Source organism: Lactuca serriola, chromosome 7 (assembly GCF_051521515.1).
Source record: "Lactuca serriola cultivar US96UC23 chromosome 7, Lser_US96UC23_V15, whole genome shotgun sequence".
Taxonomy (NCBI): domain Eukaryota; kingdom Viridiplantae; phylum Streptophyta; class Magnoliopsida; order Asterales; family Asteraceae; genus Lactuca; species Lactuca serriola.
The window spans coordinates 44681246-44701655 of NC_136414.1; the positions used below are offsets into that span (position 1 = coordinate 44681246).

The following is a 20410-nucleotide window of genomic DNA, read 5'->3' on the forward strand; positions in this document are numbered from 1 at the left end:
CTTTTGCATAAAAACTATGCTTGTCTTTTGATGTAAATATGCACATTAAAAACTGTGCTTTTGTTTGTTATTACCCCTTAAATATAATCTACATCGTTCAATGTTGCTTTTACATAGGATTCCTTCTTTTTGACCATTATGCCCTTCATATTATTTTTTACCATTATTCACATTAAATCATATTCAAACATAAGATTCTGCAAAGTTGTTTGCAAAGTTGCTTTTACATAAGATTCTTTTTGACCATTATGCTCTTAGGATTCCTTCATTTTGACCATTATGCCCTTCTGCACATTAATGGGTAAAATTCTGCAAAGTTGTTTGTACAGGGGTAAAATTCTGCACATTATTTATTACCCTAACAAGACAATGCATGAATGCTCATTCAATGTTGTTTGTACTTAAGATTAAATCATATTCAAACTTAAGAATGTACATCAGTCAATTTAGCAACAACAAAACATGTTCATTCAATCATATTCAGCAAAACAACCATAATATCCGATTACAATTTGACATTTATGCCCTTAAAAGTGATACTACAAACAACACAAACAAAACAATTACATATGTTTTGAGACTGCTAATTTTCCTAATTATCTTATCAAATTCTTCATCTGTCTTCTTTTTGTAAATATTGAAATCATGGTCCATAATTGCAATCCTCACTTCACAAGATTGTGCCCTCACTTCACAGGATTGTGCTCCCACTTCATCTCTTTTCTTCTTGTTGACTGTATCTTCTTCATTAACCCATTCCCAGAATTTGCATTTAATTTCTGGGTTATCCTAAAACAAATATACGAAAATTATTGAAAAGACATTACTACATATAGATTAAACCCGACATACCGTTGAATTAGGGCAAACCCTAAACTCTTTTCCAGGATTATCTTTGGTCGTTGAAGTCCAGATACGAGAAGGGTAGCCACAATCACAGGGATTTGCAAAATCAAGTTTCGATTTTGACTTGATTTTCTTCGATCTGGTGCTGGAGTTGTACGTAGAGGAGGAAGCCATGGATTTGAGAAAGTTGTTACAATCTTCAAGAGTGAAGAAGAAATCGTGCTTTGAGAGTGTTTAATTGAAGGTGAGGGTGTTTAATGGAGACAGGGGTGAGCCACGTATTTTCCACATAATTTTTTTTTTTAAAATAAAGAAAAAACCGGGATACCTATTGTATCCGGTTACCAATGGTTAAATATGTACATGAAACACATTTTAATGGTATTTTTTGTTAAAAAAAAACATGAATGGTATAATGTGAACACGGATAAAACATCATTACCCTTATTTTCCCTAAAATAAATTTTGCTGTTTTTTACCGATAATATTTATCTAAATCAATTCCCCAAAACAGACCTTACTAAAAATAAGAAAAAAAAATTAAAAATTAAAATAAATAGAGGGGAGGAGTGGGCGAGCGGAGGGTTTTCGAAAGCTTCTTATATCTCTTCTTCTGGTCGCGGCGGATTCCATCGCCACTAGTACTCATCACTCTCCTTCGAACTGTGTGTAACTGTGTTAAACACGAACGGATTCACAGATTCTTGCTTTGTTGGGAGTGGAATCGCTGGTGGTGCGGCGGCGGCAGCGTCGAGTTTAGATCTGATAAGAACTATGGGTAGCAGAGGCGGCGGCGGAGGTAATAATGGCGGAGGAGTACAAGGAATACCGGCGGCGTCTAGGAAGATGGTACAGAGTCTCAAGGAGATTGTAAACGGAGTCTCGGAAGCTGAGATCTACTCTGCGCTTAAAGATTGTAATATGGACCCTAACGAAGCCGTTAATCGGCTCCTCTCTCAAGGTGAAAAAGAAATTGCTTTTCGTGCTTTTGAATTTCTCATATCTTGTTTTATTTGTTACGATGATAATCTCTAGAGATTTCACAATAGTTGTCTATTTTTTTTTATTTGTGGCGTTCTCGCACTACAAAGTTTGAAGCAGTTTCCCTTGTCATACAAGCAAAAGATTATTGCTTTTGTGGGATTTAGGGTGTCTATCACTACAAAAAAATAAAATTTAGAGGGTACTCAAAGAAACTGGAACTCTCTATGTGTAGAAATATTCAACTACATATATTCTTTAAAATTTCCTTTTCATGAGTTGATCATGGAGATTTAGAGCATTGTATGTCTTTTAAGTGGGTTTTGTTTTGCTGTTTCCAACTTTGAAAAAAACTAGATTGATTTATTAATTATTATAGCTCTTTTCCTTTACTTTTTTTTCCTAGAAATTCAGTAGCAAGACTTTTAATTTGGAGGTTTTTCTTAATGTATCATGGTAATGAAAGTTTTAAAACCAACATATGGCTCTGGATTTTAGTGGCAATTTCCAGAGTGTGTTTATGTTTTCTTTTCAAATTAGTGGAAAACAATAAGTAGTACCATATGCAAAGTCCATATTGTATATGCATATTAAGTTTAAAACATCACTCCTAACATGAAATTTCTATTTTCATATTTTAGATCCTTTTCATGAGGTGAAGAGCAAGCGAGAAAAGAAAAAGGAGGTGTGTGGAGTTGCATCAAGTCCTATCCCATTAACTCCATTATATGTTATTCAATTTCTCATTTAATTATTTAATTATCACTTTTGTTTTTGTTTAGTTTAAGGATACCACAGAATCCAGGCCTCGTGGTGGTGGTAGCACTTCAAGCCGTGGTGGCAGAAGTGGTGCAGATCGTTATTCTGCACGTGGTGGTTCAACACAATTTAGCTCTTCTGGTATAAAAGTTGATATATATATATATATATATATATATATATATATATATATATATTTGTATGGTTTCATGTAAACTTGAATATATATAATTCTGCATTAATTCTTATTTAATGTGTTCTTTCGTAGAATCTGGTGGTTTACATGGGAAACCTAGGAGAGAAAATGGGACAAGTTCTTATACAAGCTCATCTGCTCCAAATTATGGGGTTTCTGCAACTAACACAAATCGGAATCCACCAACTTTCAGGTAACAATGTTATAGATATGAATGATGTTTAAATATTATTTGATAAAAGCAACACTATGATTGATGACAAATTGTAAAAAGGTTGGACTTTATGGGGAAAGCTTCTTTTTCCATTACTTTCTCTATTCAGTCGTTCTTTTTGTATTTAGTTAAAAAGAAACACTCATATATAGATCATGTGATGCCATGAAGATTTTACTTTTTCTAAACCGAATCAAACCAAAAAGTTATATTTTGAGTTTCAAAAACCGTTTTCTTCGGTTTTTATTTTGTGTTTCTTAATCAACCACGTTGATAAAATTGAACAACAAAACTAATTTACTAAATTATAATAGAAGACAACTTAAACACATCTTCACTATTCTCTATTTTTCAATGAAACAGTAAATGTGTTTTACCTTTTTTAATCTTTAATGTACTTAATCAGTTAAAACTTATACATAAAGCAAACATCCTTTGTCTATTTTCTATTGGGTTGCTTTTCATATAATACAAAACCAAACTCAATCTGAATCTCAATGTTTTTTTCCCAAAAACCAAACCTGTTTCTTATAAACCACTTCATTTTCTTTTTGCACACCCTAATGTTTTTGGCTTTGCTAATGTAGTGGTTCTATTGGCTATGAAAATAAAGCATCAACTTTCAGTGCACCCGAGGGTCCCACAACCGTTTCACAACAACCTTCCACTGGATATCAATCTGCATGGATGGGTGGTGTCCCTGGTCAAAAGTCAATGGCTGACATTGTGAAAATGGGTAGACCACAAAACAAGACATATAACACTAACACCTCTGTTACACAGCCTCCATCAACACATTATGAGTTTGAAGATTATGGTTCTAAAGCTCCTGAAATCCATCAAGAACATGTTTCTGTTTCTCCTGTTGATGATTGGCCCTCAATTGAGCAACCACAAACAGTTGGGATACAAACAGTGGAGCCTCATGTAGAGCCTGAAAATGTGGGACATTTGGATTTGCAATATGAGAGAAATGATCATACGGATGAGGTTCAGGGTGAAGATGAAGGTGGTTTTGAAGATCATACTACAAATCATGTTGAGGATACATCTGGGAATGTGCCTGTTTATGAGAATTATCCTCATGATTCTTTTCATCATGAGGATAATTCTTTCGAGCACAATGAAGGTATGTTTTACATTCTTGAAAAGAAACATACTATATGAATACAACACTTTCTCCAAACAGACATTATTACCCTTTCAACTACTTTCCTACAAACTAATCTTGAGTTGTTTTTATTGGTGGAATACATGTTTTTTGTCTTTTTTTTTTAACAAAAATCATCTTTGACTTATTCAGTTGAAGAAGGTGATGTGTCAGCAGCTTCAGTGAGTGCAAACATGCAACAACTTAACATACAAGAAGAGAGCCATGTGGAGGAACAAGAAGAGGATATTCCTTCTGTAGTAATCCCAAATCACCTTCAAGTCCAAACTGCTGATTGCTCACACTTAAGTTTTGGAAGCTTTGGTGCCACAATGAACACTGGATTCCCAGGATCTTTCACATCCAGACAGATGAGAAGCAAAATAGAAGAGACACCTGTCGAACCAGATACTCAATCTGTTGGACCTTCTGAAACCAGGTAAATATAAAAATATACTGCAAAAGACAAAAACGCCCTTCTCGTCCTCATCAGGGTTGTTCAACATGAGTGGATTGCGACTAATGTGACAAAAATTTTGTTTTTTTGTCCAACTTCTAAAGTTAGTGGGATAAGTACTTGCTTTAGATTTTTACTGTGTGCAAAAGACGTAAATGCCCTTTGATTTCCATCTACAGAAATCCTGAGTACTACAATGATGAGTCTATAATGACATCGGAAAGCAATCAAGTCCGATCAAATTATGATTTACCTTCTGCTTCACAAACAGAGGTGTTAAAGCAAGAAAATCCTGAAGTGACACATGGCAATCAATATAGTTTCCCTTCATCGACACCTGGACAGGGTTATACCTTTGATACCACCCAGCTATTGAACCCTTCTTTCCCTCAATCTCAGACACTTACACAGATGCAAACTCCAACTCCTTTCTCTAATGTCATGGTAATAAATAATAATAAACTAATAATATAGATGAATTTTTTTTTATCTACTTTTACTATTTTTACACCTTTTGTATATATTTCTGATCCAGCAAGCTGCATATACAAACTCATTACCAAGCACATTGTTAGCAGCAAATGGTCATCCTGTTGGAGAATCTGATCTTTCATACTCACCATTTCCTATTAGTCAACAGATGCCTACTAAATATGGTAGCTCAACTATTTCAATGGCAGAGGTATTTTACTATTTTACTCAATTATCATTTATCATTTATCATACATAAAATTACAAATTTATGATTTTGTCCAGGCTTTGAAAACGGGTGTTTTCTCATCATCTCAACCAACACAACAACAACAACAACAACAAACGCCACCTGGAAACACTATCCCAACGGGCCCCGCTCTCCCGCAACAACACCTTACAGTGCACCCCTACTCTCAACCTACTCTTCCATTAGGACCTTTTGCAAACATGATTGGCTACCCTTTTCTTCCTCAAAGCTACACCTACATGCCATCTGGTTTTCAGCAAGCTTTTGCTGGAAATAGCACATATCATCAACAGCTGGCAGCTGTTCTTCCTCAATATAAAAACAGTGTTTCAGTCAGCAGTTTGCCACAGTCTGCAGCTGTTCCTTCTGGTTATGGTTCGTTTGGAAACTCAACTGCAATTCCTGGGAATTATCAAGTTAATCAGGCTGCGGGTCCCGCTGGATCCACTTTAAGTTATGATGATGTGTTGAATGCTCATTATAAAGAGAACAGTCAGTTGCTTTCTCTTCAACAGGTATTTATTTCTCTTTTGCAGTTTTGCTTACCCTGTTTCTGTTTAAAAAGATGTAAACGCCCTTACAATTTATGTACATGTATTTTTTCAGAACGACAACTCGGGAATGTGGGTGCATGGGGCCGGGTCCCGGACCATGTCAGCCGTCCCCGCCAGCACATACTACAGTTTCCAGGGTCAAAACCAGCAGCCAACGGGATTCCGGCAAGCTCAGCAGCAGCCATCCCAGACATACGGTGGTGCCGCCTTAAACTACCCAAACTACTACCACTCCCAGGCGGGGATCTCGCCGGAGCACCAACTCCAGCAAAACCCGCGTGATGGTTCTCTTGTGGGCGTGGGTGGGTCCCAGGGACAAGCAAAACCACAGCAGCAGTCACAGCAGCAACTATGGCAAAACAGCTACTAATGGATGGATGGATGAATGAATGAATGAGAATACCTGACTCAAAGGGTTTTTCAGGGTCTTGTAATGAGTTTGAAAGTGGGGTTAATTCTTCAAGTATGAAATAATTGAATGAAGTAAGAGAGTGTATTACTACACACTTGGTTTTAGCTGCTGCTGCCCTGTGCCTTGTTGCCTTGAGAGAGGTTGTATTCTATTCGGTTAGTTTGATGTAGGGACGTGCGTGCTAATTCTCGTTAGTTTTGACTTTTTGTTTTTTTGCTTTTTTTTGTTTTATTGTTGTTTTTTTTTTTAAATGTTTGTTTTGTGGGTTTTTAATTCCTCGTTCATCGTCAAGTGATTTATAGTATTTGATGGTGATTTAGCTGTCTTAAATATGGTTTTAATATCGTGCTGGTTTTTTTTTAAATATAAGAAAATGTAGTCTTTACCTTATTTGTGTTGATTGTTGTGTGCGTCTATAAAGGCTGGCTAGAACCTGTTAAGAGTTTAAAGGTGTTAATGACTTAATGGGATGTGATTTAATAGGCTAGGCCAAGTGTCTGTTGGATAGTTTCTTAATAGTTAAGATAAAAGACGGTCTTTGAATTATTCTGTCTCGTTTGAATCTCTGAATCTGAACCATTCAGCTAAAAGTGAGTTTGAAACTAGTAATTGGAGTATTTATGGAAATGTGCTACTGGGATTTAGTTTTTTTAATAGTTAACTGTTATTGGAGTAAGAGATTTGTAGATTAAAGGTTAAAATAATAAATTTTCTAAACCTATCTTGTAACCTTAATAAATAGCATTGAATCAGCTCTTTTAATGGTTTAGTAATGAATCATTTAGTTTCTACCAAACAATCTCTTAACTCTAAAGGATGCAGGGTTTCCATCATATTTCCCACTTCTTTCTACCACTTGTCGTATCAATGCTATATTAGCTTTTTCTTTTCTTATCTCATTTTACTCATTCCATCTCACAACATATTGGAACTCATATTTCTCATTCCTCGTGACCTATTCAATTTTTTATTTTAAAATAAACACAAACTAATTAAAATCATACAAAACTAATTCATAAAATATTAACTCGAAACACATTTATAGGAGGTACCTACATCTCCATGGTGGTATCTCCCCTATCTTTCTACTGTCCACCTTAAGTGATCATGTGATGTTTATGTTTCTTTTTGACTTAATGAGAATATGATTAATATAGGAAGAAGCTAATGACTTTGAACAATGTATAGACCGCTTAATATAGTTTTAGTGAGTTTAGTCCATTTCAATGAAATCCCAACTACTTATAAAAACCAAATAAGTAACCTTGATCATTTAATATCCAATGTTGTCCCCAAAAGCTGTGCTTATCTTATTAATCTATTGCCTCATTTATTCAATCAATTGTGTCGTTATGACTATTTAAACCAGAGTCACTCAAAGAGCTTACATGGAAAAAAATAAGAAAAAACATGTTCATCTTTTCTCACTATAAACAATAAACAACATTCATAGAATAATATTCAAATTCAGCAAAATGGTGTACTCAATACAAAAACCAATTTTATACCCTATAAGAAACACAACAAGAAGAATAACGATTAACATGCATGTCTAACTCTCAACAAACCACTGCATTTGATTTCCATATTCTTCCCAAACTCTATCATCATCATCATCATCATCTTCATACACTGAAATTAAGTAATTCATTTAAAGTCAGAATCTTTCAGTAATAATTAAAAAAGTTACAGTATATATTCCCATTAAGTTCAAGATCTTATTACTTAAGAAGAGATCTTGTAAGATGTTCCCGTGCAGTTGCCAATGCTTGACTTATTGTCTGCAAAAATAAAAATAGTAATATAATCAGTTAAGCTATTTCACTTAATACAGAAAGAGCGTCTTAATAGAGAAAGACATGGAATTAAGGCTCTCCCATTACATCCTAACTTTTTACATATTTGTCCTTATTTATTTTTCCTTCAATATCCCATAATTTTCTCATATATTTTTTGAACATCATTTATCCAAACAAGACTTAATAAAGAAAACACAAAAAAATGTACCTGTTCAGATAGAGGAGCTCCAGAATCTACACTGTGGCTTGCAACCTTTCCAGCAATAACACTTGCATCTGTTTCCAGGATGATTCTACAAAGCATAGTAGCAAGATACTTACATGTTTGTACTCATAATAGGCAATAGCAACATACTTACATTTCTTTACCAATAATAGCAATATGTGACATGAAAAATTATAAAGTGTACTTCACTTCTTACCCATAATAGTATCAAACTTTCTTTACCAATTATAGCAACATTCTTACATTTCTTTACCAATTACAGCAACATACTTAAATTTCTTTACCAATAATAGCAATATGTAATTCTAACAAATGTAAGCAGTTTACATGTTTCAGGTTAAATGTTGCTATTATAGGTAAAAAATAGTAAAGTACATTGCTATTTTCCACAATTTGTAATCATATCTTTCGATTAAATTTAAGATCTTTAATCGCTCACCCGCCATCAACAATTTCATCAAGGCACAATAAAATGAGATCTAGATTTTCAAGAGCCTCCTTTTTATCCACATTCCCCCTGTAAAATAAAATTTTATTAACTTTACTAATAATTTTTTTTTATCAAAAAAGTTGATTTCAAAAATACCTAAGTAAAAGACCAACTGCATCAAAGAAACCTTGAAGAACTGTGGATATAATGAGCTCATTTTCCTCATCACCTCCAGTAACAAAAAAGTGAAGGTCTTGAGCAAATTTGTAGATGATAATGTTGTTCTCAAACATTGTTATTTCCGCTGCATTTAAATCCAAGATAAATCTTTCATTTTTTCCATTTGACTTTATATATATGTAGAATATAAACTGTAAGTACATACAGCAACAGACACTTTAATACATACATTCTGTTCGTGCATTTGTCTTCTGAGTCTTGGTAAACACAGACTTTTCAAATGCTTCCTTAGAACTATTAGTTGGCCAGTCATCTGTATAATACTTCACAGCTACACGCAATCCTTCTGAATCCAAAAGTAAAATGTTCTTCACAGAAGGGCAAGACTCCTACAACAAGACGCATCAAACATAAAGATATCTGAAGCCCCATCAATAATTCGTAGCAATGCAGCATATATACATCATGTAAAAGTTATACATTTTGCAACAACGAAATCTGTAAACAGATTAAGACTTTCCCTTAATAGGAGTGGATCTAAAATTTATTGACAATGCCATCGTTAGAATTGAAGTAATTAGAACTCTTATTTTGAAAAGAAAGATTGCATTAGTGCAGATCTGAGCCCCACAAATCTTAGAATTCCTAGAACTCAACAACCAATCAATCACAGATGTGAAACAGCAAAACCCGATAACAGATCTTAGAACAAATTCGGACCTTCAACTAACAAAATAGCTAGTTGATCGCTAAATTTGGATAAATCCATCTTTCTAATTCACAGATTTATATTGAGGATAATTGAAAATGGCAAATGCAGTTATGATCGAAGAGAAACGAAAAAAAGGTAAAATGAATCGACCAATATAATGGCAACAATGTGTAATATAGTAATCAGATCTGATCATTCACTTACCATTGGAGAGAGATTCTCGCGTCAAGATTTATCGGCTTTAGTTCTCGTGGCAGATTCAGATGGACAGACTACAAAGGCGACGGATGAAGAAAGCGAAGAGTATTTGTAGGGGAGAAAGTTGAGTGGACATCTCAAAATGACCACCTTATTTTATGTATTTTACATATTCACCCCTTCTAGTTATTTTTCTTTGCATTTCTCCAATTTTAAAGCACCATCGAGGTTTTGCACATTTGATTCGGTTTGACGGGTGTTTATGAGGGTGATCCATGATTAAAATTATTTAAACAAATTTGATATCGTGAGCATTAATTTTAGGATTCACTCATTTCTGTTTTATTCTTTAGCTTTAGCCAGTAGGCTTTTCCTTCACACATTAGTTTTGTATATCGACGAATAAACCATAAAAAAAAAGAACGAGGTTGCTTTATGAATGAAGAAAAAGCAAAGAAATGAGATTTGACCTTATTGATGACCGAGTGGAAAGGTTGTTCAAAGGGTAAGCTAGTATTCATGTATGATTAATTATAAGGAAATTAATAAATAGACTATTATAAATAAGTTTTTTTTTTCTAAATTTTTTTTAGTGTTTTGAAAAATGACAATTTTCATTTAAATGTTTCATTCCGAACTGTTATTCGGAGTGTTTAATATTACTATTTTTAATCAAATGTTTGGTTTTAATCCATATCATTGCACATATTTCCTATTTATTATGTTTATTTAACATTTTGTTACATTTTAGTAATAAAACAAATTTCAAACCATATCATTCAAGCAGAACAAGACAACAATCCCGCTACCCTTAATTTTACACTTTTTATGGTAGAAGAGTGGCTTTTTAATGTCACAAATGGTTTGGTTTTGATTTTAAGTTGTTTGACAAAACAATTAGTGTGTAAGGTTAGGGTAGGATTTAGGCCTAAGACCCAAGGAACTTAGGTTTTAGACATTTCTATATAATTGTCATGTAAGTAATCAAATAAGTTATTATCTATCATGATATCAAAGTTTTAGGTTAAACATTCTGCAACTGACTATAACCCTTGATTGTTGACCTCCACCTCCAACAACCTTATCTAGTAGTCGCCAGAGGCGTCTTTCTTGTTCAATTATTCTCCCCTTCTTAAATTTTCTCACCTCTTTCTCATAAAGAAAATATCTTTCATATAAATAGTTGTTGTAACCTATATTGCATTCTCTGATGTCTTTCAGTGTCGACTTTTTCGGACCATCAATCCTTTCCTACAATCGATGCATCTAGTATTAACTGATAAAGCTATAGCCATCGACATTGCCTCAAGTTCTAGCCGTCGCCTGTAGATGCGACCTTCGTCATCGCTAACGTTGATACGTCCGGTTCTTGATCTCTGTCGGTCTCCTTCTTCTGCCCATAAGATTCAATATAGTTAATATTAGCAGAACCCCACCGTCTTCGGTGCCGATTTCGCCAAAGTTCTATATATATATATATATATATATATATATATATATATATATATATATATATATATATTATGTTTTATGTTTTTCCAGTTAAATCGTCTCTTCGCAATCAAACTGTAGGGGATGTTAGTGTATAGGTTAGAGTTTAGGCCTAAGACCCTTAGGGTTTGGGTATTTCTTTACATTCATATGTAATTCATATTTAATTAATCAAACAAGTTATTATCTATCAAAGACTAGTTGGTGATTAGAGCCTCAAAACATTATTTTGTCAAGTGTCGATTATCGGGGTTTACTGTATAACCTGTCATTTTCTATCAAAGAAAAACATAAAGACTTTTTCGTTAATTTGAACAAAATATTAAGGTTGCGTTTGATTATAAAAAATTATTTTCATTTTTCTAAAAAACGTTTTTAGAAAGTAGAGTTTTCATTTTTAGTTTTCAATGAAAGTTTAGAAGACACGTTTATTTGTAACCGATGAAATTTTCCTTTTCCATTATAGAAATTTTAAAAACTATAAAAATCACTTTTCTAATTACATACAATTTGAAAAATAGAAACATTTTTATTCTTGAAATTTTTTTGAAAACTTAATCAATAAAATACATTTTCAAAATTTTTATTTTCATTTAAAATTTTCTTTTATAAAAAACTAAAAAAATTCTATAGCAAAAGGCACCATAAATAATCTTTATTTTTCTATTCAAATAATAAAAATTGAAATTTTCATTAATAAATCAAAATAATGATCCATAAATATTGGTGGATTTGAGGAAAACAAATATATATAACTGGATATGAAATAGAAAAAGACTGCCGACATCCCATCGTCTGAGAATCATACCTCGTAGGCTCGTATGACAGTGTCAACGGCTTATAACTGAGTTTCAACTTTCCACTTTCATCCTTCAACTACTTTAAACCTCCATTTTCAAATACTTTCGTTTTTAACAAGGACTAAAAGTGTTAGTTATTATAATATTGAGGGGCGACATTTGTAAATTTCTTTTCATGATATAAATTCTTACATCGTACCACTCCGTTTCTAGCTAGTTACACTCCATAATCGGACCACCGCATTCTCCGGTTACCGGTTCCCGCCACCATCGACAGTCTCTCATTTCTACCGGTAAACGATCGAATTTTGTTTCTTTTATTGTTCTAATCTTGTTTTATTGTTTTTTATTCAATCTAACGCGGTTCGATCGATAGTGTTTCTACGTAGTGTTGGTTTCGTTTTTGCTGTTTTTATACTTCATTTTAGGTTTTATTAATCGCCTAATTTGGAACACCTGATACAGTGATTTAGCTAGGGTTTATCTTGATAATCTTGGAATCGCTTTGATTTCCGTTTACTAATCTCGAACACCCAATACAGGGATCGTATGTGAACGTAAATGTCATAAATAATGTAACTATTTACTAAATTAGAAGCTCTAATTTTAGAATGTAATTCTGACTTTAAATTTAAATGCATTTAATTTCGTAGATCAAGTAAGCAATCATAACTTAATAACTCCATTAAACAATCTCGTAATTGAATATTCCTCATCGGTTTTTGTCTGTATATCAATATTAAGCCTAGTACTTTTAGAATTTGAAACTAATATCAGTTTGAGACGCAATAGGTTAAACACTGGTTCCTGAATCTGTTAGATGTTCGAAAAGTGATTTTGCAAGTTTGCTGAAAAGTCTGCATAGTATTCTAAGGCATGGAATATGGATTCTGTTATGTCCCAGGCAACCACCAGTGGCACTGGTCCACGCTGTTGATAGATCAACACTTAGAATATTTTCCATGTTTTGTAAACTTGTTCTGTTTTACGTTTTGTAATGCATTTGATTTAATATTTCCTTTATATACAGAACTAAACAATCTTGATCTTTGTTAATGTAAATATAATTTCAATCCATCTCTGTGTTGAGTCTTTTCATCTATAATTCGTTCATGATTCCGTATTTTCTTGCTTAATTGATTGAATCTGAAACTCTTCAGAACCAAAAACAGTCTTGGAAGCGTTTGGAGTTTCTATTAGTTTTCACATGAGATATTGTTTTATTTCTTAGAAATTTACATTTGGTGGACACTAGATTTTTCGTCTTCATGGGAAAATCATTGAAGTATCCAGGATTCAGTTTTAAACCTACTGATGTTCATCTGGTGATGTATTACCTCAAGAACAAGTTATTAGGGAAAAAGCTTGATCCAGAATTTATTGCAGAGATTAATATAAACGATTTCAGCCCATGGGATCTTCCAGGTATTAATATATTCATGAACATATGTCATTGTTATAATTGATTAGAGTTTCCAAGTATTTGTTATACTTCACCTATGTTAAAAGAGAGAGTTGACTAGAAGGGTTTAATGAGTTGACTTGTTATTGTCTTAATGCTTTGTAATAAATAAGCATCTAGGGGCTTTTATGTCATTTCCCTAGATTAGGTCGGTGGAGGAAGAAATGAAAGTAACATGCTATAATAAGCCAATCAATGAAAGTACATTGCTATTTGTTGCATCTAACATTGGAAACATTTATGATATCTTAATCTTATCAGCCAAATCCATCTTGAGTGGCGATCTAGAGTGGTACTTCTTCTCTTCAAATTCTAAAAAATATTTAAGTGGGCCCAGAATGAATTGTGTAACTAAAACTGGATTTTGGAAAGGCACTGGGAAAGATAAAGAAGTCAAATACAAAGGAAGAACTGTGGCAATGAGAAAAACACTGATTTTCTATGTGGGTCATCGAGAAAAGCGGACAATAACAAATTGGGTTATCCATGAGTACCGGATGACAGATGAGGATTTAGCTAACCAAGGGGTTGCTCAGGTACTCTGTGGTCTAATTGTTAAATTACTTTTCTAACCTTTGTAACAAGGTTGGGATGATGTGTATTTCAGGAGGCATATGTAATCTGTAGAGTTTTTGAGAAAAATGGTCTTGGGCCGAAGAACGGGGCACAATATGGCGCACCATTTGAGGAAAAAGACTGGGATGATGATGTTGATGGTAATGATGATGATGATGATGATAAGTCTACTGTAACATCTTTAATGATGGTTGGTGTGTTGGTGAATCCTAATAATACAAGTTGTTTAACATCAACATGTCCATCTACAAAAACGTGTGATCCGAATAATGCAAGCAGTTTGGGTCCCTCTGGTATCACATCTTGGGAAGATGAGAGAGTGACATATGTTCCTGTTAATGATGATGTCATGCTTACCCATGGTGACCTTGCTTCACTCCTTCAAAATAACAACACTCAGGAGGAGGTAAAAGAGGTAGAAGATTGCAAAGGGAAGAAAGTGATGATTGATGATGGTATTGATATGCTAAATGAGTTTCTGGATGCGAGCAACCCACATGATTTGGGCCAAGATATGTTTAACATGTTTAGTGTCGATGGATTTGATGATGATAGCCTGAATGCATTCTTGGGTGATGATTTTTGGAAGTCATGGAACGACTGAGTCAACGTGGATACATGTCCACATCCGGTTTTGTATTACTCGTAGATTTATACGATTATATGTTTAGGAATATGGCACATTTGTGTTATAGTAGATATATATTTATAAAACAATACGATTTTAGGATATGGTAGTCAGGTAGTGGCACATTTATGTTGTACTATTTTTGTGTGTTATTTAGTTATACTATAGTAAATTACGATGTTGTCTCAAAATCAAAGGATGAAATAAAAAAAAGAGAGGTGCATTAGGAATATAGGAGGATTAAATAGGATGATAAAGCACAAGGAAATTTTATTTTCCATAAATTTATTCCACACATCTTTGATATTTACTTGTGCACTTGTTGTTTTGTCCATACTCATTTACTTAATTGGTTTTCTTTTTCATGCCACATGTGGGCTTTTCAAAACTGGATTTTTGGGGTACAATGACTCCGGTCCAATGTCACCTAGTAATACTAATAATACGTACACACTTTATTTAGAAGACAAAATTACAAAAATGTCTTTGTGGTATGTATTTTTTTGGGGTTTTAGTCCAAATTCCGACTTTTTTGGATTAGTGGTCCTTTTGAGCTACTTTTAGGGATGCAAACGAGCAAAGCTACTCGTGAGCTACTCGGGATCGGATCGTTAAAAGCTCGACTCGAAACCGATTTTAAACGAGCCCGAGCCGAGCTCGAGCTTAATATTAAGCTTGTTTATTAAACGGGCTCGAGCTCGAGCCTATGTCACTAAGCTCGATTAGGCTCGCGAGCCTAAACGAGCCTTTATATAAAATAATTTATTATTATTTTTATATATTAAAATAAAATCATATTTGGGAATTAGGGATTTAGGGTATTAGTAAACGAGCTTCTTAACGAGTTTGAGTCGAGCTTAAGCTTATTTAGGCACGTCAGACAAAAAATGAGTCGAGCCCGAACCCAAGTCGAGCTTGTATAATTATTTACGAGCTCGAGCCGAGCTCAGTACAAGAAGCTCGAATCGAGCCGAGCCCGAGCTCATGCCCCATATAACTTAAACGAGCCTGAGCCGAGCCTGACCAGGCTCGGGCTCGGCTCGGCTCATTTGCACCCCTAGCTACTTTGCTTGTAGTTTTGGTCCCTGTCCAAACTAAAAAGACTATTATACCCTTAATGAATTTATTTTTCATTTTTCTTTCACTTTTTAATATTATTATTATTAAATGTAAAAGTGGCCCTCTCTCTCTCTCTCACTCTCTTTTATATTTAATAATAATAATAATATTAAAAAGTGAAAGAAAAATGAAAAATAAATTCATTAAGGGTATAATAGTCTTTTTAGTTTGAACAGGGACCAAAACTGCAAGCAAAGTAGGTCAAAAGGACCACCAACCTAAAAAAGTCGGGATTTGGACTAAAACCCCAAAAAATGCATATCACAGGGACCATTTTTGCAATTTTGTCTATTTAAAATTACTAAGTTCTATCTTTTTTATTTAGACTTAATTGCAAAAATGGTCCCTGTGGTATGCAATTTTTTGGGGTTTTGGTCCAAACCACGAGTTTTTTTGGTTTTGTGATCCTTTTGGACTGGTTTGTTTGTGAGAATGGTCCCTGTACTTAACATCCGTTAAAAAGAATCTGTTAACCCCCTCATGTGCCTTGCACGTGAGGGTATTTATGTCTTTTTACTTATAGGGACCATTTTTGCATATGGAAAAATAAAACATCCTTTATATATCGTTTTCTTTTCCCAACTTCTTCCCCAACAAATCTTCTTCCCCAACGCTCTTAACTGTTCTTCCCCAACGGCTATTTTCTTCCATTTCTCCTTCGTGAGTTGCAATCGAACAATGGTGGTTTTCTTTTGTGGAAAGCTTGCTTTGGTGAAAACGTCTTGGACACCACTGAATCCAGAAAGGAGGTTTTATGCTTGCCCTACTAAGGATTCTGTTTGTGGGTTTATTGGGTGGGTTGACCCGCCTATGTGTGCTAGGAGTAAAACCATCATACCCGGTCTTCTAAGAAACATAAATACGTTGGAGGAAAGATGTAATGGGCTGGTAAGAAGTATCAACATGTTAGAGGAACAGTGCAATGGACTTTTGAGCAGGAAAAACATGTTGGAGGCAAGGTGTGATGCATTGAAGGATGAAGGTTTCAAGCTGAAGATGTATTTATGTGCAAGTTGGTTTATGTTTGTGGTTGTTATCTTTAGTATTTGGTCTATGTAAGGGATAGGGTTAGACAAATGTGAGGATTTTTGTTGATCAAGTGATGCAGGGTAAAAATGGTATAATTTTGTTGTAATTTGACTTCATCATGTTTGTAATGAATTCCAATGTTGTTAATGATATAAATGATATTCAAGTGTGAAAATGTGTTCAAAATGTGTATCAATTGTCAAATATAAGCACATAAATAGAACCAAAATGTAACAAAAGTACATTACCAAAATACATGTCATAAATTGACCAAAATGCACATTCCATTAACCACATGAGTGGAACCAAAAACCATTACCAAGTTAAGCATACAAGTGTCTGTGCACCATACATAACCACATCATCAAACCATAACTACAGTTTTCAAAAACAAACAGTTTTTAACAACAAGCAACTAAATAGTCATTGCACCACAACAAACAACCAAAACCACTTCTTAGATTGATTCCCACCTTGCCCTTTACAGGTCCTAGAGCTGTGTCCCTTATTCTTGCATTTGCTACAAGTAACATTGATATGTTTCCTTGATAGCTTCTGCACTCCATCATTTTTTGGCCCTTAGGAATGTTCTCCTTGCATCTCATTGACTCCATCACCTTGACTTTCCTTCTGCCTTTTGTTTAACCTTTCACCCTCACTTTGTCTTCTTTTTTTCTTAGGCCTTCCCACTTGAGTGCGATGTGGAGGAGGGATTAGCTTTGTTGGACAATTACTTTTAGGCCACATGGGTCTCCCTTTAATTGGTTCCACCTTAAATGAATAAGCTTTTTTCCATGTCTCTAGCCAATACACCTTGTGTACCCACTTGTAAATGTCAAGCTCAGCCTCATGGTCTTTGCTCATTTCATTCAGAGTTGCAATTTCATGCCTGCAAGGTATTCCCATTAATTCTCACTTTCTGCAAGTGCAGGTTTGGTTCCTAACATCCACCACATGCTGATCTTGCAATGCTCCAGTGACTTGATACTTGTTTGCCCCATTCCACCTAACAATATATTGTGAAGCACCTTTTTTCCTTGCATCTAGGATGTCTGTTGCTGCAGGTGTTAGTGGACCTTTAGCCTTCTTCATTGCCTTCATAACATTACATATCCTCTTTATTAGATACTCCCTAATGAACTCTAAACATGAAATTACAGGTTTGTCCCTGCCTTTCTCTATCTTCCTATTAAACACTTCACACATGTTTGAAATCAACACATCAGAAACAACTCTTCCTGCACATTACAATAACATACAATTAATGCTGATAAATAACTGAAACACATAATCATTACCATATGCAAACATATACAATTACCTGAGAAATGACTCCTTGCCCAATGTACAGGAGGAATCTACTTCAACCATTGACATGCCTCCTTATCATACTCACTAAACTCTTTCATCAAATGTTCAAACTCAGGAATGGTGGTTGCTGATGCACACCTCCATAAATGGTCCCTGTACTCAATTTGCCCCCACTTCTTTCTCATATTGTCATGAATATGTCTAATACAATACCTATGCTCGCATTGGGAAACAATTGATCAACTACAATTTGTAATCCCTACATGACTCAACAGACAATAATTAGAATTAATTTCTTGGTAAAAAAAAACACAATCTAAATGATCAATTGATGAACTGTAATTTGCCTTTTTCCTATCACTTATGAAAGTATAGTTTGAGTTGCTCCCAAGCTCCAAGTCATCCCCAAGGTTTTCTAAATACCACTTCCAACTAGCTGTGTTTTCAGACTCTAGAATTGCATAGGCTAGGGATAAATTCCATTGTTGGAATCTAGACCAACTGCTGTAAGAACCTAACCAGGGAATGGGCCTTTCATGAAGGCACCATCCAAACCTACCAAGTCTCTAAGACATGCTTTGAAACCTTTTTTCAGTGGACCCAAGCATACATAAATCCTTCTAAACTGCCTTGTTGGGGATGCAGGGTTGCCATTAGGACACACATCTATTTTGACTGTTGTGTCTGGGTTTGTAGCTTGAAGTTCAAGAGCATAGTCCCTCAACAATTCAAACTGTTTTGTGTAGTCCCCAGTTACATCTCATCCCCTACATTAGCAATATTTGAAGTAAATGGATTGTAGCATCCTTCAACAACAGTTGCAGCCTCATGAACCTCCTTAACACCCTCATTAGTGTTTTCATTCTCTTTTAAATCATCAATATCCTCTAAATTAAGCCTCTTGCTACAAGAACCTTCCTTTCTTTTTGAATTCCCAACTCTACCTCTTCTATACTCTGGATATAATGCATCACTTTTACTCCCAAAAAGAATCAAAGACATGTACTCACCAATTGGCTCATCATTGACACGATTCATATTTCTCAATGGAGATTCTACATGAACTTCAGCCTCATATTCAGCCCCTTGATCATCATTTTTTGGTAATTCCTCAATGACAACTTTACCCTTTGCATTTGGAGACATGAAGTATGTGAGTAGATTTCTCTTCCCATGTTCTGTGTACACCTCAATCAACTTGTTATTTTGAATAAATTTAGAAAGATTGATAACATCCTGATCATTACCTAAAGCTCTAAGACCAAATTGAAAGTCACCATTGGGTATCCTGAAATGGTAGTATATCACTGGGATTCATCAGTCAATTCAATCATTCGTGGGTCTAGGTAACCTAGGTCAAGCATTATGACATCAAGTTCATGTACAAAAAACTCATCTATGTCCACATAATCAACATAACGCACTTCACCTCCAGTATACTTTATGTTAGGTAACTTAGTAAACTTCCCACTATGATGAAGCTTACTACTAAACCATGTGGGTGCACCCGCTACAAGTCAAAATTGTACATGATAACAAAGTCAAAATTTGGCGGATTTTAGTATAAATCAAGGGTAAAATGAAAAATAGGAATGTTTAAGAAAACAGAGCAACTTACCATATAAGGATGATACGTCGACAACTTCATTTTTTGGTCTGGTCTGCCACATTACGTACACCATTTCGACTTTAACGTATGACCTTGTCTCCTTTTGCTTCGATTAGGTTCTTTAGATAACGAAGGATGTTTTTTTGCAGGTTTAATGGAGCAGAAGGAAGAAGGAGGGAGGTGGGGAGTTGACAGGTGTTTGGGATTGTAAATGAGGGACAAAAGGTAGAAGGAAGCGTTGACATTCGTATGCAAAAATGGTCCCTGTAAGTAAAAAGACAGAAATACCCTCACGTTCAAGGCACATGAGGGGGTTAACGGATTCTTTTTAACGGGTGTTAAGTATAGGGACCATTCTCACAAACAAACCAGTCCAAAAGGACCACAAAACCAAAAAACTTGTGGTTTGGACCAAAACCCCAAAAAATTGCATACCACAGGGACCATTTTTGCAATTTTGTCTTTTATTTATATAAGTACTACATTTGATATGATTTACTTTATGGTAAATTACATGAATTTGTCCCTCGTACAAATTCCTAAAAACATA

The 20410-nt window shown here is 34.6% G+C and overlaps 3 protein-coding genes across 3 annotated transcripts; 2 read left to right on the top strand and 1 right to left on the bottom strand.

Annotated features, from left to right (window-relative positions):
- Positions 1–1422: 1422 nt before the first annotated feature.
- Positions 1423–6620, top strand: LOC145062735 (uncharacterized). Its single transcript, XM_079010327.1, has 10 exons — positions 1423–1807; positions 2469–2512; positions 2610–2727; positions 2855–2975; positions 3584–4125; positions 4300–4585; positions 4783–5047; positions 5139–5285; positions 5360–5839; positions 5931–6620. The coding sequence occupies exons 1-10, from the start codon at positions 1621–1623 to the stop codon at positions 6246–6248; spliced, it is 2508 nt and encodes an 835-aa protein (XP_078866453.1). The 5' UTR covers positions 1423–1620; the 3' UTR covers positions 6249–6620.
- A 1069-nt stretch (positions 6621–7689) lies between these two features.
- Positions 7690–9987, bottom strand: LOC145062736 (coatomer subunit zeta-1-like). Its single transcript, XM_079010328.1, has 7 exons — positions 9842–9987; positions 9155–9314; positions 8902–9049; positions 8755–8832; positions 8298–8382; positions 8016–8071; positions 7690–7922 (listed from the first exon to the last, which is right to left on the bottom strand). The coding sequence occupies exons 1-7, from the start codon at positions 9842–9844 to the stop codon at positions 7916–7918; spliced, it is 537 nt and encodes a 178-aa protein (XP_078866454.1). The 5' UTR covers positions 9845–9987; the 3' UTR covers positions 7690–7915.
- A 2367-nt stretch (positions 9988–12354) lies between these two features.
- LOC145063424 (NAC domain-containing protein 78-like) lies at positions 12355–14964 on the top strand. Its single transcript, XM_079011033.1, has 4 exons — positions 12355–12419; positions 13358–13551; positions 13850–14124; positions 14196–14964. Exons 2-4 carry the CDS (start codon positions 13395–13397, stop codon positions 14766–14768), a joined length of 1005 nt encoding a protein of 334 aa, XP_078867159.1. The 5' UTR covers positions 12355–12419; positions 13358–13394; the 3' UTR covers positions 14769–14964.
- The last annotated feature ends 5446 nt before the right edge of the window (positions 14965–20410 follow it).

What these genes read in the sequence shown, in the direction of transcription:
- LOC145062735 (XM_079010327.1), top strand. Translation starts at nt 1,621, where the DNA reads ATGGGTAGCAGAGGCGGCGGCGGAGGTAATAATGGCGGAGGAGTACAA. An exon ending in TAATCGGCTCCTCTCTCAAG is followed by an intron (nt 1,808 to 2,468) that starts GTGAAAAAGAAA and finishes TTCATATTTTAG; the next exon opens with ATCCTTTTCATGAGGTGAAG. An exon ending in CGGAATCCACCAACTTTCAG is followed by an intron (nt 2,976 to 3,583) that starts GTAACAATGTTA and finishes TTGCTAATGTAG; the next exon opens with TGGTTCTATTGGCTATGAAA.
- LOC145062736 (XM_079010328.1), bottom strand. An exon ending in GCAGTTGGTCTTTTACTTAG is followed by an intron (nt 8,833 to 8,901) that starts GTATTTTTGAAA and finishes TTTATTTTACAG; the next exon opens with GGGGAATGTGGATAAAAAGG. An exon ending in GATGAAATTGTTGATGGCGG is followed by an intron (nt 8,383 to 8,754) that starts GTGAGCGATTAA and finishes TATGCTTTGTAG; the next exon opens with AATCATCCTGGAAACAGATG.
- LOC145063424 (XM_079011033.1), top strand. Translation starts at nt 13,395, where the DNA reads ATGGGAAAATCATTGAAGTATCCAGGATTCAGTTTTAAACCTACTGAT. An exon ending in CAGCCCATGGGATCTTCCAG is followed by an intron (nt 13,552 to 13,849) that starts GTATTAATATAT and finishes TAATCTTATCAG; the next exon opens with CCAAATCCATCTTGAGTGGC. An exon ending in CTAACCAAGGGGTTGCTCAG is followed by an intron (nt 14,125 to 14,195) that starts GTACTCTGTGGT and finishes TGTGTATTTCAG; the next exon opens with GAGGCATATGTAATCTGTAG.